The sequence below is a fragment of the Pocillopora verrucosa genome, chromosome 14 (genome assembly GCF_036669915.1).
Source record: "Pocillopora verrucosa isolate sample1 chromosome 14, ASM3666991v2, whole genome shotgun sequence".
NCBI lineage: Eukaryota > Metazoa > Cnidaria > Anthozoa > Scleractinia > Pocilloporidae > Pocillopora > Pocillopora verrucosa.
Window position 1 is genome coordinate 3,931,837 of NC_089325.1, and position 18,917 is coordinate 3,950,753.

At 37.5% G+C, this 18,917-nt stretch overlaps 1 protein-coding gene and 1 pseudogene across 1 annotated transcript; both read left to right on the forward strand.

Moving 5' to 3' along the window:
* The first annotated feature begins 2,190 nt into the window (after positions 1 to 2,190).
* On the forward strand, positions 2,191 to 8,164 carry LOC131795079 (uncharacterized). Its single transcript, XM_066161421.1, has 5 exons — positions 2,191 to 2,312; positions 5,327 to 5,604; positions 6,350 to 6,467; positions 6,972 to 7,228; positions 7,560 to 8,164. The coding sequence occupies exons 1-5, from the start codon at positions 2,231 to 2,233 to the stop codon at positions 7,923 to 7,925; spliced, it is 1,101 nt and encodes a 366-aa protein (XP_066017518.1). The 5' UTR covers positions 2,191 to 2,230; the 3' UTR covers positions 7,926 to 8,164.
* Positions 8,165 to 12,319: 4,155 nt separating this feature from the next.
* Positions 12,320 to 13,528, forward strand: LOC131798307 (uncharacterized; annotated as a pseudogene).
* Positions 13,529 to 18,917: the final 5,389 nt, after the last annotated feature.

Here is an 18,917-nt window from a genome sequence, read left to right on the forward strand (position 1 = left end):
AGGTCCCGTCTCCTGCAGGGTTAGGGGTAGGAGACGTTAATTTCCCACGCACGAGATTACTGTGTGATGGATGTCCTCCCCTGGGGTGGGATGGGGGGGAAAAGGTGAGGTCGTTACATGGACTAAAGCGGCTGCCAGAGGCGCCTGATTATGCTGACGTCCGATCTCAACCTTAGTAAAAATTGTAAGCGCATTGAGATTCTTAAATGCGTATTAAAGAACGTTCATTATTATTATTATTATTATTGTTAATTTTTTCAAAGACCACAAATTGCATTCGCTCTACGGGCTCGTACAATATTGTTAATCTTTAAAAAAATTGACTCGTGCTTATTTATTCCAAATTGCACTTGAAATCATGTGATTACCTATACAAAATTGCATGAAACGAACTTCAATTCCCACTTTCTTGCATCTATTTTGGATCGCAAAATTCAGTCGCTCAATACAAGAAGCTTTTCGGCTGTACAGGTATTTTATTGATCTAGTAAAATGAACTGGTTTGTAAAAAGTTGCAAAATTTGTCTCTCGTTTTCCTGCAATTTGATTAATTTCTTCAAACAAGCCTTCAAATTTGTTTGGCTGCTGTGTTTAAGTAAAGCCGTCTTATTGGCTGAGAAGAAAGATGCGATGAAGAGCATAAAATGGTGCGATTTGTGATTAAATCGCACCGATGTGAGCCAATCAGCTTGAAAGGATCACAGTCAAGTCCGGGCCGGACATGCGGTTTTAGCCTTCCAAACAACGTCGTTATTGATCGGGCGGAGAATGTCATAAACTACTAGCACAACAACCTTCCATTTTCGATTAGGAACTCGTAACAAGCCGTAATAACCTGCGAAACACATCAAAGATTACCTAGCGAAGCGAAATTCGAAACAGATCTAAAATCTAAACTTACCATATGATGAAAGGAGGGAATCAATAGGGACAAATCACAATTTCAGAGCAAACCAACTTCACCACGGGCGGATGAAAAGAAATGAAAATGAAGAGAACGAGCTACTGAGGCTTCATGGTCTATAGAAAAACGAAAAAACCGAGGAACGGACCTACGGACTTGTTGAGAATTAGCCTCGATAGTGCATATTATTCTGTGAGAGCTTGTGAAGGGAAAAATCTTGAGATAACTGTATAGAGATCCTTTCTTACTTTGAGAATCATACCAGGTAAGCGAGATGAGGTCGGCAAGGTTTTAGTGTTCAAGTATTCTAAATCTGAGTACTTATTGTACAAATAATTTGCTTGGTTTTATCAACGAGTACATAATGTAAGTTGGTCACAGAAGAGAATTTCTAAAGCTGACTGTTTGAATGTTTGCTCTCCATCAAAACGCTCTAAAAACTCGAGGCTGGTAATGATGGTCTGTGACTGCGACTGGTGGAAACTAAAGTTAGCCAAACTGATAAAAGAACTGAATTACACCGAATGAAAAATGAGGGAAAGTGTGCAGATGAAATTGGCATGGAACTATATAATTATTTATTTTCTCTAGTTTGAATTCAAATAAGATATAATACGCAGAAAACATTTCTTTCCATCTTTGATCTCAGTATTCAGCAAGATAATCCCCAATCCCCCATTGGACGCGTCTGGAAATTAGTTGTCACTAATTTAAAACTTAAAAATAAATATTGCAGAGCTTTCTATGAATTCATTTATTCTTAAACCATAATTACATTGAGGAACTTCTTGGGACATTATTCAAATCAAATGTTTGCCTGTTTGTCCACTTTTATCTATTTGAAAAGATCTTATAGATAAACTGTTGATAATGTTTGGAAGGCGTCAACTGCTCTGCAAAAATAAATGTCAGAATTACTGAAGACAAGCGACCACAGCTATCCATGATACGTCAGACAGTTACTGATTAGCTGCAGGACATTATTTCATCTTTTCAGAATTAGACTCAAGGGGAGAGCTTAGAGCTGTAAGAATGAAACTGTTAATTACTATTATCAATTATTGAAAATATGTTTAAAGTAAGGTAAGGAAAGTTGTCAATGTTCACCTGATGTCGCCAATTCAAGCTCTCGTTTTGCAGGTGTTATCTGTTTGCTATTCGCTTTATAATTTTTTATTACAAGTACACTATTTACTTTGCCTTGGCCAATAGAAATGCATTACCTGAAAAAATAAAAAAATCAAGCTGGCCACTATGAAGTTCCTGTATTGATAACTGTATTGATTCGATAGTCCTACAAATGAATAATCTGCTGAAGCTTGGAAAATGAAACACAGCCTCTCACAACGTAGAAGGTGTCTTTTTACGATGGTGACCTTTATCTTGTTTGGACTGGCCATGACAAAAGGTGCTTTCTTTTTGATATTTTATCGATAAAATTTCTCTTGATGATAATGACGACGACGACGTAGATGATGATGCAGATTACGAGAAGATAACTTCCCCATCAATTCACAACTTGTCCATAGTTTTCCTCTCAAAGCTTCGAACAATCGAGATGTACATTAAAAACCAGCGGACTTTTAAGAATTACTTGAGCCAATATTTACTTGGAGACTCCCAATACTAAAGAAACCGTTTAATGCTAAATTTTGACGGATTTTCGTTTACACGAACCGTTTACGAAATTTTTAACAAGAATGAAATTATTCTCCCTATGCTGTAGTATAGTAGGGGTAAATTCGCGTCTTTGCGAAGTCGCCTCGCTGCCCCGCGAACCCCGAAATTACTGGTTACCTGATTATTACATATGCATTATTGACCAAACCTAAAGTCAAGATAACTGAATTTTGGCAGAGTTCTTTTTGCGCTTTTATTGACCAAGACGACGTTGAGGTTCATAGAAAAACGGAAAAAGAGGCTAATATCAAGCCATGCTTGGTCAAAAAGGATTTATCATACAGCAAAGAGATTTCGCTTCATTAAGAATCAAGAATGAACTGTTTATTTCGAGAGCCGGGAAAGACACCTGTGTTTGTAGCACAATAAACCCATGAGAGTTGTTTATGTTTAGTTCTTTTAATGTCTTCTACCTCTGAGCTCAATTATAGACTCAGCTTCTCTTAATTCTTCATATAAACTTCGCTTTTGTCAGAAGCCACAACTAGAATCCCTTGGGGGTATGATGAACAATTCCTTATCAAAATTAGAGCTTCTAACAGTCGGCGAGGCTGGAATAAGTCACGAAATTAGAGAATCACTCGGATGTTTAAAGATTGTCGGTACAAATAAGAAGGGTTTGTTTGTTTTCAATTGGGGAATATCAATTTTCTGGCGCAGCTGCACAAGTTTCTTTAATATTCTTTGTATTATCCCTACGTGTATCATTTTATTGCCAACAGCTTTCATGGGAAAACTGATTTTAAATTCTGAATTCTAATAATTCTTAGGTCTGCGCAAGGCCTTGGCCTATGAGGAAACAGTTTAATAATTCATTTAGATAGGGCCACAGGTGCTTGATTTTGAAACTTTCATTTCAGCATTGCGAAAATAACATATAAGTTTGTCTGTCAACAGTTTAGTTATGAAGTTCCGTGCCACAACATCGCTGTATTCGCGACTACAAGAAATGGATCTGATTGTAACAATGACTGTAATATATATCTTGATAATTTGTGAAGGTGTGGCTCCTTACATGCGCTATTTTTGTCCTTTTGAACGAAGATATGTTTGATTCGACTATGACCATTTTATATTATCGGATTTTGTAGTTTCAATGTTTGGTCCGTAAGCATCGATAAGGACTGTCTTGAAGTAGCTAACACACACTTTGATTATTCAGCTTGACTCTTCAGTTCTAGAAGAAAACCATATATACATTTGTTTTTTTTTCAAATGAAAGTTTTTCGGAAATTGAGACTAATATTTGACACGCGCCATGCATACGAAAGTCAAATTTCACGAGTCGCGCCGTCTTGGTTTTTTCGATGCTTCTTTTTTTCTTCCTTTAATTTCTAATTCTTTTTTTCTCGGAAAAACTGACTCTTACCGAAAACTCCTCTTCTCCACTTTTTTCGCTTTTCCTCCTTTTTTCGGAATTGGTTTCACACGATGTCGAGTGTTTTTATTGTTGCAACGTCACAGAAAACGGACGATCCATGTGAACTGAACGTTTGGAGTATAACGATGGAGATCAAAATAATGAAAAACGGGTTCAGTTTGTTTTGAGCACTGAAACAGAATTGCTTTTTTTTTCCTATAATTAAACGCATCGAAAAGGCTCGATGTAGCTCAAAATCCTTCACGGAAAGTCTGACTCGATCATCATCGATATGATACCAAGCGATGACTAAGATCTTAGTTAACACTTAGGTATAACAGCTTGTAGCTTTAAATGATTACTCACAAAACGGTCACTGCTCAATTGAACTACACTCACAAAGTAAACCTGTCTAAAAATGTTTTAGGAGGGTTTTGATGTGGTTAAATTTAGCTGTTAAGTGTAAGAATTGACGAATTTTAACCTTAAGTCGTATAAAAGTTAACCGTCAATTTGGTTTTCAATTGCAACGGAAAGAAACTAAACGTTAGCTGTAATATGGCCAAAATTTTAATCTTCAGTTAGATGTCCTCTATTAAATATACTTTGTCGTAAAGGATGTAACTCTTGGAAATGATAACAAGGCATTCTCTCTGATATTTCCATTCAATATACATTTAGCTTTTGTTTTGAACAGCCCTGTTAAATTTTTTCCATGAAGTATCTTTAAGCATAATTTTGTATAATAACAGTAGGACTGAGCTAAACAGTTTTCATTCAGTCGCCGGTGATGCGGGAGGTTCTGTTGCACTTTAAAATACCTGTCACACTTTGTAGTAAAATTGTCGCATTTTCCAATACCTGTGGCACTTTCTATAACACTTGTCACAGTGAGTAACAAAAATTCTGTCGCACTTTGTAATAACAGACCATCGCAATTTGTGATAATAGAAATAAAATGTGGCTCTTTTTAAAAATACTTGTCGCACTTTGTAATAACTTGGTATAAATAGTCGGAGGGAAAAGGTACTTAAACGAAGCAACCCGAAGCGCCCTAGTAAAAACACAGCAGTTGACTTCTTTTAAACTGTTTCTGATTGAACGGCGGGTCCGAATAGCTCACTAATGTGCTTAGTTACCGAGACTTTGATCAGTATAAGTTAAGGGTTCTCATTCTTTTATAACCTCGCTGCTTTGGTACATCCTGCAATAAATTGTTTCGTCTTTTACGTAAGGTTACGCTCAGCCGCTGTCCTGTCTAAAAGTGTTTCATAAAGCGCACTCCTTTAAAATAGAGTTTTAGATTCTGACGGGAAATCAGTCTCGAATATTTTGCCATAGCTTGATAAAACTAATATGAATGTAATTCCTTCTGTTAAAAGGTGTTCGGCAAGATTTTGCTGAGCCAGGTGTATCATATGCGAACTTCAAGCACGAACAATTTTCTTACCTGAACATCACAAGAATCGGTTCAAAACTTGTCCAAAAGGACACCGAGTGTGGATTGGCCTGTTTACAAGTCACTTCATGTTGTTCTTTTAACCTGGCTACATTTCCTGATATCAACGGAAAACTGTTGTGTGAACTTCTACCTTCTGACAAGCACAGGATGCCCAATGAATTGATCCACAACCCGATGTTTCATCATTTTAGTAAAACGGTGAGTGTAGTTTGAATCGAAAAACACTCTAGTAACATTAGCATTATCATAAATAAAGATAAACCTTTTCAAGTGTTTTAGCAAATTCAGGGATTAGAGCAAAAAAATTATTTTGAAAATACATTATTTTGTGTGATCGGCAGTCACACTATCGATTTTATACATAATAATTTTCTGGCTGGGTTTCATAAAAGATGGGTATGTGAAACAGTTCTGATCATTGTAGATTAAGGAGTATACGACGTGAACATGGCCGATACATTTGTGGAGTTTGCAGACTATAATAAATCCAACTTGTATTTGGGGACCAAACAACAGCTGCGATCAAGGAGACTATCTACAACTGCTTGTGCCTGGTCTCCTCGATCACAGCTGTTGTTTGGTCCTCGTCAAGCAACGCGTTCAGTAGTTGGAGGGGGTGGGGGGGGGGGGGAGGGGGGGAGAGTGCGTTGCATTTGGAGACCCAACAACGGCTGCGAAGGAGACTTACTTGTGGCCCAGGGCTGATTTTGGAATAATGTTCGGAGAAAAGTCTGAATTGACAGCTGTAATATTAGCTGGCAACTTCAATGAGGCAAATGAAGTTATGGTAAGAAGAATTCCTTGGTTAACTTAGCACGTGTGTTAAGTTCACTACGCCGCCTCTGAATGTTCTTATTCTTGTGATAATGAGCCCAAAAGGTCTTGAGAATGAGTAATTTATCTGGGATGATAAAACTACCTTTCTCTTGTTTTTTGGAAACAGAGTCCCTGCATCAACGATCCTTGCATAAACAAAGGAAAATGTGTTGCCAAATTCAAAGATGGCGATTATTACTGCAGTTGGTGTCCTCGGTTTTACAACGGAAAAGCGTGCAAAACAGGTATCATAATAAGAAATTCACGCCTTTTCTGTTCCCTTTCTTTCTTATTGGTTACAATTCCCTTCATTTCCATCTCTTTCGTTCACAGTTGAACACAGTTCAACCCCGTGTTATTACCCTCTAATGGCCTACAAAGGGTTCCAATTTCAGAACAAGCTGATATAGATGTGGGAAACAGTGATAAGAGGCCCGAAAAAAGTTTAGACTCTCTGGTTATAGCCTTCATAGGCCTTTTTCCTATATGCCTTAGTAGATGTTGCTGATTCTTCTCCATCAAAGTGCCACAATACATGCATCTTGTATTTCAATATTTCACTCTGACGAAGGGGCATTGAATGTTCACTCGCCGTTGCTAAGCTTGCGGTTAAAAGCGCATTAACGTACGGTGACCCATTTTCTCACCTCATCGGTGTAAAATATACGTTCTGGCATGAAAATCAGAAAGTGAAATTTCTCTTTCCTTACATAAAGATTAATAATTATTTCGATTCAATTAATAATCAGGCCCCTTTGTTGGAAAGAATTGCTTGGACATCAAGGAGCGAAGTCTCTCACAAGGAGATGGCATGTACTGGTTAGACCCGGATGGAGGAAGCCATTCCAATGCATTCTTGGCCTACTGCGACATGACGTCACACAATGGAGGATGGACCATGTGTTACACTACCGATGAATATATCAGACCTAAGACTGAGGTCACATACGACGCCTCTATTCCTTATGGAACTGTCGGCTACAGGACCAACTGCAACAACATCTCTGTAAGCTGATTGAATAATCTCTTATCTCTATGAATATGGATCTCGAAATACTATTTCATTTTTTGTGTTATTGCATGACGCATAAATAGGTGTGTCGATGTACATAATGGTTTGTTAGTATTTTTGTGTTAAATTCAAGAAAATTTTTCAAACAATTCCCTCCTTACGATGCATTTCATATACTGGTATCTATTCGTTCACTGTACTGAAAATGGCTGCTGCTGTATCTTCTCAACTAAAGAAAATACTAAAGCACTTAAAACCTAGACTAAGGCTGTAAAAAGGTCGGAATTTCACACCATGTAATACGAGGCATTGTTTCTTTTTTCAGTTTACAGAGATTATGTTCTTGGATCATCAAACTTTGGCTAAAGTGTATTTCAAGCGAAGAACCAACCAGTCCATAACGGCCAATTTGAATTATGGGAACGATGCTTCTACTTACGGATTTTGGGACGGAGTGGGAATGATCAAAACCGACGACTATCAGCTACTGATTTGTGATACCTCATTCTACAGCGGCTTCTTCGTTTCTGGTTACAGAAATTGTTACAAGCAGTGTCATAGCTGGTGTAACGAGAGAGACTCCCTATACTTCCGTACTGCATCTAGCGATTCGCATTACTCTGGTGTGTCCTTTAACACCGATGGCCACAGACCACTCGATAAAAGGCTCATCAGTGTCGGTCTGCGCTGAGACATTTACGGATTGAGCTGCATAATTTCCTTCTTATGTATGTCATATTTAAACATGAGCATAACATATAAATCGTATCTAGGCTTGTCCCGATTGTGCACGACAACGTCTGAGCAACTTTTTGTGGTCCAAACAACCTCGAACAATTTTTGCCTTATTGCCCAATTTTTGTGCAAAATATGGCTTTAGGGCACATTTCAAGCACAAAAAAAAGTCAACAGTTTTCATAGAAAACTTTAATGTATGCAAATTCTTCTTCTTATCTTATATCAGATTCTTATCTGATATTTTAAAATGGCAAGACGTCAAATGAAACATGTATGTTGTTCCTTTAGGCATAAGAGTATCCTTAAATTTCACCCATATTTGCGAGCAATTTACTACAACTAAGTTTTAAGCTTTTTTTCGTGACGAATGTTTGCAATTATTGTGAAGAATGAAAATAAAGATTTGGATTAACGTTTAAATAAAATAACAAGAAATTTAGGTAGCAACTTTTTTTATGAATTTGCAATTTGTCAGCAACAGGAATTTGGTATTTCAACGAGCAACTTTCCAGAATTTTACGCGTAAAATCAAGATAGGCCTAGTCGTATCTCTAAATAGCCCCGCCCCATCAAGTAATAATAATGATACTAATGATAACAATAATAATAAGATACATATTTTAAGAGGAGACCTCCATCACTCTAAGTGGTTTTCAGGGGCGTATGCCGAGTACATCTGAGGTAGGTGTGTTTCTGATGTCCTTGCCACTATAGTCTAATTTCTATAACGTGGTGAACCAATCCTTCAGAGTAACGCTGGATTCTACGTATTTTGTCAATATATGAATATGTTGGTCTGCGAAATGTTCTGAGAGTGAGGCATGTGGCATAATATTTATCCACTATATGAATTAAAGGGTGTTCAGAAATGGCTTCTCCACGTTGGTTGGGCTCGTAATGTCAGCCAAACTTTAGGTGATCCAACGTTTAGGATGCAGAAATTTGCGAGTAAAAAGTCATGATGTCCATGATAAAAGGCGCACCAGAGTTGGCTTAAAATAAAAGACAGTTTTAACTTTAAAAACTTGTAACTGCATGGTAATTGTATCTTTTAGCTTAATGTAACTCAGGATGTATATATTACTAACACACGCCAAGATTTGCCCATCCTACACCTACGCGCAGATTGTATAAATGTGGTGGAATCTGTGAGACAATACAGTCAAGAAAGATGTAGTAGTAGGACTTTAATCAATTTACATGCTGATTTAGCAGAATCTGTGTCACAATACAGTAAAGGAAGATGTAGTAGTAGTAGTTGAAGCAATTTACATGCTGATGTCGTAGAATCTGTGTCACAATACAGTAGAGGATAAAGCAGCTGTAGTAATTTACATGCTGATTTAGTAGAATCTGTGTCACAATACAGTAGAGGAAGAAGTATAGTAGTAGTCGAAGTAATTTTCATGCTGATTTAGAAGAGTCTGTGTCACTATTAAATAAAGGAAGTATTCGTAGTAGTAGTTGTAAAGGCAATCTACGTGTAACATCCCTCTGTCATTAACCAACCAAGGTAACAAGAAAAGACGGAGGGCTTCATCTTAATATGACACCAGACTCTTGAGAGAATATTTGACAAGTATAATGTAAAGAGTGATTTCGGTATTGTTGTAATTTTATAAATGCAACATTTTGTAGGTAGTTGTCAATATATAATCCATTGGAAAAATAGGTAAGCAGGCTGAATGATTACGAACAACAAGATTTGTTCAGAAAGAAAGTAGAAGGATTATGTATTTTTAATTCTACGTACATTCATTGGCTTAGCAAAGCAATAAACAGTGAAACCGAAGTAAACAGTTGATATTTTGTGTTGGCATCAAGCCTCTGTCTAAAGGGGAAAACTGAGATGACAGGTTACAAAAAAACAAAGTTGTAATTAGTTTGTTTACAGTTTTTTTTTTTAAAGCAACATCGCAATCTTCTATGAACAGTCTTGATTTTAACTTTTTGTGCCTGCAGTAAATCGAAAACGAGTTCGTAAACATTCATTTGTATTATGAATATTTCGTTTAATTCAACTGATAATCACGCAGTTCCATTTGAAGGACGAAGTCGAAATTGCCAACCCGCGTAACGAGAGGTTATTCAATTCTTGTCTTAAGTCATTCTCTTATTGGCTCCCGCGGTCAGTGTCGTTGTCAGGTGCAGATATTCAAGTCAATATATAATTGGCTTCCCAGGGTGAGAAAAGTTGTTTTTGTTTACGAATTAAGGACTGTGACTGTTATGTGGCTTAAAAAATATAATCAGAGATGCATTTCGAACTCGCCTTAGAACAATGTCAACAAAAGATGTGTTAATGGTTGTTGGTGACATTTAAAATAAAATCAGTTAACCACTAAGAAGTTCTGCCGCAATCGCACGTTTTCTTTCATTTTTTATCTTTCACTTTTTTTTATATGATGTACGCCTGTATCCACGGCAGGGAGCCAGCGCTTTTCGTCCAAATTTGATAAAAGTTCTTGAATTCTTGTTAAAAAATAGAGAGGCCTTGACTGTGCTCTTTTCTGTTATAAAGCACGCAGGAAGCGGCTAGAACACGAAAGAAGTGTAGGGAGAAACACGAGACGTAATCAAGACCGCTCGGGATGACAGTGCCGTAAAACTCGGCTGCAGTGACTGATGTGGCCTTCCACTCGAAGCATCGGAAAGGATATCAGAGCAAGTCATTATTTTTTCACTCGAAGGGCGGCCGGTGTAGCTTCTGAGGCTTGCTTCACTGCGATGACCAGAGAGTGCATGATGAACTAGCCGCGATGGGCCTCGGCATGATCGCAGTCGCTCTGACGCTGTCATGATTGGAATGAATTTTGACAGTTAGGCCAGTTTGGTTATTTTTTCATCATTCCTTTCTTGTTCTGCTTTGTTTTTGAACATAAAACTTTATATACTATACGAGTGTTAGCTGTATTTGATTTTTATTACCGTACGTAAGCTCGCAATCTAGCTGAGAGTGAAAACCCTTAAAACTCGGACTGTCCATTTTGTTTTCTCTTTGAAGATTTTCGTCTGTGCTCTCGTTTTAATAACGTAAATTACGGCGCCTGGCATGTTTACAAACCTTGGTTTGGTTCTCCTGTTGCTACTTGCCAGCTCGCTTGTTCCGAAATTTCCTCTAGTGTCTTACATCAACTTCAAACTTGAAGCGTTTTCTTAATCAAAAAAATTACAAGAATTGGTTCAGAGCTTGTCCAAGATGGCAGCGAGTGCGTATTTTCCTGTTCGGAAATCACTTCGTGTTTTTCGTATAACCTGGCTGTATTTCCTGATAAGTGGGGACAATTTTTGTGTCAACTGCTTTCGTCCGATAAGTACAGGGAATCCGATGAAGAATCCCATATTCCAACATTTCAGTAAAACTGGAAGTGCAATCTTGTTTCAGTTTTAGCTATACGTCCCCTCCCTATTTAAGTAAATCAATTGGGGCTGCTGCTAATAGGAAAGTGCATGATTGAAAGTGTTATTTGACAGCTGTGATTTCGTATGATAACTTCACTCAAGAGAATATAAACTGTAATTCTCTTGTCTCAGTGACACGGGCCTGGTCATAGAAATAGTAGTCCTTTTGTTAGAAAGAAAACTTAGCTTGTCAATCTTAAATATCTCGATTTTGTTAAAAACGAAGAAAACTCCGACACGCCGAGCGTAGAAGGGGGAGGGGAGTTAGGTCAGTTTGCTCTGACGTTTTCTTTTTCTGTTTCGTATTCTTTTGAGTTCAGGAATTTATTTCCAGCAAAAAAAAATTATATTCATTTTATTTAACCCGCGATTCTGTCAACCTCAATAAAAAGAATCCCCGATGATTCCAACCTTCTGCTTACTGAAACCAGTTTTCGTTTTCTTTCCGGGCATTTCCCAATCGGTTTTTTGTTTGCTCTATAGAACCACAATTTTCAAAACCTGACCAGTCAAAACGAACACGCTAATCCAAAACGCTGAATTATCGGTTTCAAGCATGCACGTGTACACAAAACGCGCGCCAGTCCAATCAAGTTAACCAGTTTTACACTTTTTCTTCAGAGAACTTGATACCTAAGTATCTCAAAATGTTCCTAAGTTTCTCAAAATGTTCCATTTTCATCTGACTACGCTTTACCAAAAGCAATTTCCTTAACAAGAGCATTTGATTCAAAACTTCAATGTTCGAAAGAAATGTCAATGTTTCCTTAACTCCGTCTATGTTTCACTTGCGATGATACGAACCTTTTCGAATTCAATTACCCTCGAAGATTCGAATTTTCAGAACTCAGCTGTAGTCATAAGTCATACTGATACGCCAACTTCTTTTAGCCACATAGACTCTGTTATTATTTCTTTTAATGTTCGGGTCCATTTGTTGGACTTCATTGCTTGGACATTAAGGAACGAGGTTTTTCCCGGGGTAATGGCATGTACTGGTTGGACCCGGATGGAGGAAGCCATTCCAATGCATTTCAGGCCTACTGTGACATGACGTCACACAATAGAGGATGGACCATGTGTTACACTACCGATGAATAAGTCAGACCTGAGAGTGAGGTCACATACAACGCACAGTTTCCTTATGGAAGTGACGGCTACAGAACCGATTGCAACAACATCCCAGTAAGTTTGTTAGCTGATATTAATGATCATACCACGGACATTCCTTTTTGCGAGATTTTAATATAAAGCACATTACTCCATTATCGTCCTTGGGCACATGCAATTGAATATAGCAGTTTCGTGAAAGGTTGTCGGAAAAAAAGTGTAAAAGTGCACGTGATAACTCCGAAAGATATTGTGAGTAGGCGACCTCAAGATTTCAGGAAATCTGAGAAAACGTCATTCTAAGAACGAGACACAATGGAGTTGATTGATTGACGGATTTATTTCGCTTAGTGAAGTAAAAGGAGTTATAGATACTCACTTTATCCTGTCGCTTGCACTTTTGCTTCATTCTCAAGAAAACTTTCTCGAAACAGCTGCATGTGAATAACTCAATGTGACCACCTTGCTTCTGGGACTGCACAAAAAAGCCGTCTATAACAAGTACCTGTTTGTTCGTTGATGTTAATGTTGCTCAAATTTATTGCTAAGTTCCTCTATCCCTTTTAAATTACGTTTTAGACAGACTGACCCCTCCATTCTGTATTGATTCTCCTTACTCTGCTTTCCACCAGAATTATTAAGTTTATTATTTCATTATGATTATTTCAGTTCACAGAAATCATCTTTGAGGATCACAAAACTGGAAAGAAGATTTACTTCAAGTCACGAAACAATCAAGCTATTAAGGCCTCCCTCAATCACGGAAAATCTGTATACACCTATGGGTTGTGGGACGGCGTGGGGGCTGATTCGGCTTATTCCTACCAGCTTCTGATTTGTGATGATCCGTTCTACAAGGGCTTCCTGATTTCTGCCTACACAGGGGGTTGTTTTATGACATGCACCTATTGGTGCTCAGATGTTAGTGCGTCATTCATCCGCACTGCGTTCACTAATTCACATGGCCAGAAGGGTGGCGTAGCATTTGGTGAAAAAGGTCAGAAAGTCCATGATAAAAGGCGCATAAGTATCGGCTTACGATAGGTTTTTTCCTTTCTTGGTTCCATGGTAAACACCAAGGCAGACCTAGATATAGCATGCATTTATTTCAAATGATTTCTGGGCGTTCAATCAGTAAAAGTTTGCTTGTCGGTACTAGTAATATCCTCTTATTTCTTCTCTCCTCGACAACAAGTTATTCATCGTCATTGGTCTTAATAATTGGGTTAAGAGATTCGTTGCTGCTTTTCTTTTGGAGATTGCTTACTTTTGAAGTACAGAGGAACGGCCGTCGTCATATTTTATAACGTTAACCCTCAACTCCAAAATGTAGCGGTGATCAGCATGTAAAATCTCGATGTAACGCGAAAGTCTGAACACTTCAACAAGTGTTAAGTTAGAATAACTATGGACTTCATGTATTTGTATAAATGTGTCAATACGCCGCCACCATCTCTTAATATAGACGTAATGGTTATTGAACTGAATGACGCGCAATTTGGTCTGAAATCATACGCTTGATTTCAAATCAGACGAGCGTGCTGCGCATGTTTGATTTTAAATCACAAGAATCATTTCAGTCCAAAGTTGCAATAAACGAAGTTCAATTACTACTTTATCACATCTATTTTGAATTTCAAACTTCAGTCACTCAATACAAGAATGTTTTCCGGCTGTACAGGTATTTTGTTGATCCAGTGTATTGAGCTGGTTTGTAAAAAGTTGCAAAATTTGTCTCTCATTTTCCTACAATTTGATTGATTTCTTCAAACAAGCCTTGAAATTTGTTTGGTTCTTGTGTTTTAGTAAAGCCGTCTCATTGGCTGAGAAAAATATGCGACTAAGAACATAATATGGTGCGATTTGTGATCAAATCGCATCGATGAGAGCCAGTCAGTTTGCAGGGATCACAGTCAAGTGATTTCAATATGGATGTAGTAAAACCGCATATCCGGGCCGGACATGCAGTTTTAGCCTTCCAAACAACGTCTTTATCGATCGGGCGGAGAACGTCACAAACTGCTAGCACAACAACCTTCCATTTTGGATTAGGAACTCGTAACAAGCCGTAATAACTTGCAAAACACATCAAAGATTACCCAGCGAAGCGAAATTCGAAACAGGAACTATCTAAACTTACCATATGATAAAAGGAGGGAAATAATAGAGATAAATCACAATTTCAGAGCAAACTAAATTCACCACGGGCGACTGAAAAGAAATGAAAATTTAAACTGAAGAACAAGCTAGTGAGGCTTCATGTTCTTACGAATCTTTAGAAAAACGAAAAAACTGAGGAATGGACTTAAGGACTTGTTGAGGAATAGCCTCGACACTGCATATTATTCTGTAAGGAGGTTGTGAAAGGAAAATTCTTGAGATAACTGTATAGAGATCCTTTCTTACTTTGCGAATCATACCAGGTAAGAGATGAGGTCGGCAAGATTTTGATGTTTGGGTATTCTAAATCTGGGTACGTACTGTAAAAACATTTTGCTGGGTTTTATCAAGGAGTTCATAATGGATTTTGGTCACAGTGGAGAATTTCTAAAGCTGACTGTTTGAATGTTTGCTCGCCGTCATAACGCTCTAAAAACTCGAGGTTGGTAGTGAAGGTTATACGTTGAGAGCGTGGTAATATTTAAATACCTACAGCTTTACGGCAGTTCTTTCCTTTAAATCCTGGTGTGCATGTGCACTTATAATCGTCATCGACACGCTTGGCCACACAAGTTGAACCGTTCCGACAAGGATTGCTGGAGCAAGGGTTTTGTGTAGAGGACACTAAGTTATACGAAGTAGCATAGAGCCATATATTAGTAGCATGAAACAACATCATGGACTCATTATTTATTAAACAAGTCTATCATTTGATGGTCTGTGACTGGTGGAAACTAAAGTTAGGCAAAACTGATAAAAGAACTGAATTACACCGAACGCAAAATTAGGGAAGGTGGGCTGGTGAAATTAGCACGGAACTATATTTTTATTTATTTTCTCAAGTTTCAATTCAAATAAGATATAATACGCGGAAAACATTTCTTTCCATCTTTGATCTCAGTATCCCCAAATCTTTGTCAAATACAGCTAGCTCAAATGCATTTGATCTTACCGGAACACTGAAGTGATTATAACTGAATTGGACTGTAGATCGATTTATCCAAGTTGTGAATCAATATTTGTTCCCGGGAAACCGAGCTCGATATAGATGACTCGAGCTCGAGAGCCTACCTGAGGCATTTTCCTTTGTATGTTAAAGTGTATTTGTTTCCCATATTTGCCTCATCCTACACGGAAGATTTAATGAAGACAAGCCTTGGCTGTGGAAGAATGATTTTGAATTTCTGCCACAAAGTTTTAACAGTTTTTGTAGCAATGGTAGTGGAGAGCATTTTCGTGTCAGTGATATTCCATTGTTCTTTCGCATCGCTTATCGCAGCAGAAGCGATAAGCTATTCAAAATTATCTCAAGTTAGAAAGTGGCTGAATTTTGTTTTGCTTTCTTTTTGGTTTTTGTCTTTTTTTTTTGAGGGGGGGGGAGCAGTATCTAACTGTTTTTTTAATTGAACTGCTGGTGATAAATAGAAGAACGTCGGTTGCCTTTGATGATATCATTTGTTTACTCACTCCCTGAAACACAAGACTATCCAACCAAACAAATATAATGTTACGCTTTCAAGATCTTTTAAAGTAGCCGTTGAATCTTTTGCAAACTGAAATGAGATGAGGGTGATATCCTCTTACGTGTGTATTTCATCCCGTGTAATTTAGCCAAAATGAACCGGTTTGTTTATGTTACATGTATCTATGACGCCTATGTTTAGAGCGACAGCGTAAGCCAATATTTGCTTGGCTCTTTTTCAGCTTTTCAAACTGAGAAATCTGGTTTGACGCCTTCTCTCGAAAGCTAGAATGCAATTTATCAAAGCGTTTTTTTTAAAAAATGATTTGTGCGTTCGAAATCAATTTTTAAGCTCGTATAGCAAAACATTTGGCAATCGCAAGATATAAGTCCTCTAAAGTTGTCCTCCATTGGACGCTTGTGGTAATTTAGTTGTCGCTAATTTTAAACTTAAACATTAATATTGCAGAGCTTTCTATGAATTCATTTATTTTTAAACCATACTTCCACTGAGGAACTTCTAAGGACATTATTCAAATCAAATGTTTGCCCGTTTGTCCACTTTTATCTATTTGAAAAGATCTCATAGACAAAACTGTTGATTGTGTTTGGAAGGCGTCAACTGCTCTACAAAAATAAATGTCAGAAGTACGAAAGACAAGCGACCACAGCTATTCATTATACGTCAGAGAGTTACTGATTAGCTGCAGGACATTATTTCATCTTTTCAGAATTAGACTCAAGGGGAGAGCTTAGAGCTCTAAGAATGAAACTGTCAATTACTATTATCGATTATTGAAAATATTTTTAAAGTAAGGTAAGGAAAGCTGTCAATGTTCACCTGATGTCGCCAATTCAACCTCTCGTTTGCAGGTGCTATCTCTTTGCTATTCGCTTTATAATTTGTCATTACAAGTACAGTATATACTTTGCCTTGGCCAATAGAAATGCATTACTTGAAAAAATAAAAAATCAAGCTGTAAGTCATTAACTTCCAGAAGCGACTATTAAGTTCCTGTATTGATTACTGCTCTTCAATAGTCCTGCAGATGAATAATCTGCTGAAGCTTGGAAAATGACACACAGCCTCTCACAACGTAGAAGCTGTCTTTTTACGATGATGACCTTTATCTTGTTTGGACTGGCCATGACACAAGGTGCTTTCGTTTTAATATTTTATCGATAAATTCTTAATTTCTCTTGATGATATGACGACGACGACGTGGATGATGATGTAGATTACGAGGAGATAACTTCCTTATTAATTCACAACTTGTCCATAGTTTTCCTCTCAAAGCTTCGAACAATCGAGATGTACATTAAAAACCAGCGGACTTTTAAGAATTACTTGGGCTAATGTTTACTTGGAGACTCCTCATACCAAAGAAACCTTTTAATGGAAGATTTTTGACGGGTTTTTTCGTTTACATGAACCGTTTACGAAAATTTTAACAAGAACAAAACTATTCTCCCAATGCTGCAATATAGCAGGGGTAAATTCGCGTCGGTGCGGAAGTCGCTTCGCTGTCCCATGAACACCCTCGTGATGACTGGTTACCTGATTATTACATATAAACGAAGTTATGTTTGATTCGAACATGACCATGTTAGATTGTCGGATTTTGTAGTTTCAATGTTTGGTCCGTAAGCATCGATAGGGACTGTCTTGAAGTAGTTAACACTGACTTTGATTATTCAGTTCGACTCTTCAGTTCTAGATGAAAAACATAAATACATTTGTTTTTCTAAAATATTGAAAATCACTGCAAAAGAAGATCAGTATTTTACAAACACCGTGCACACGAAAGTCAAATTTTCATAAGTCGCGCCGTCTTAGTATTTTCGCTGCTTCTTTTTTCCCTTTTCTTTCTGACTCTCATTGAGAATGGTGATGATTGGTTACCTGATTATTACATTTGCATTATTGACCAAACCTAAAGTCAAGATAACTGAATTTTGGCCGAGTTCTTTTTTGCGTTCTTGACCAAGCCATGCTTGGTCAAAAAGGATTTATCATACAGCAAAGAGATTTCGCTTTATTAAGAATCAACAATGAACTGTTTATTTTGAGAGCCGGTAAACACTCGGCTTCTTTTCATTCTTCTTATAAACTTAGTTTTTGTCAGACGCCACAACTAGAATCCCTTGGGGGTATGATAAACAATTCATTACGAAAACTAGAGCTTTAAACAATCGGCGAGGCTGTAATAAGTCACAAATTTAGAGAATCACTCGGATGTTCAAAGATTGACGGCACAAATACTCTAAATTTTGTCGTATTAATCTTCGATCGGTGTGGTAAGAGTAAGAAGGGTTTGTTTGTTCTCAATGGGGATTTTTCAATTTTCTGGCGCAACCGCACAAGTTTCTTTAATAGTCTTTGTATTATCCGTACGTGTATCATTTTATTGCCAACAGCTTTCATGAACAAACTAATTTTAGTCCTGAATTCTAAACATTATTATATACATATATAATTCATTTAGATAGGGACACAGGTGCTTGTGTTTGAAACTTTCATTTCAATATTACGAAAATAACGTATATATATAAGTTTGTCTGTCAAGAGTTTAGATGTGAAGTTCCGTGCCACAACATCGCTGAATTCGCGACTACAAGAAATGGATCTGATTATAACGATGACCGTAATATATATCTTGATAATTTGTGAAGGTGTGGTTTCTGAAATTTACTATTTATGTCCTTTTGACCGAACTTATGTTTTATTCGAACACTGATGAATATGTTATGTTATCGGATTTTGTAGTTTCAATGTTTGGTCCGTAAGCATCGATAAGGACTATTTTGAAG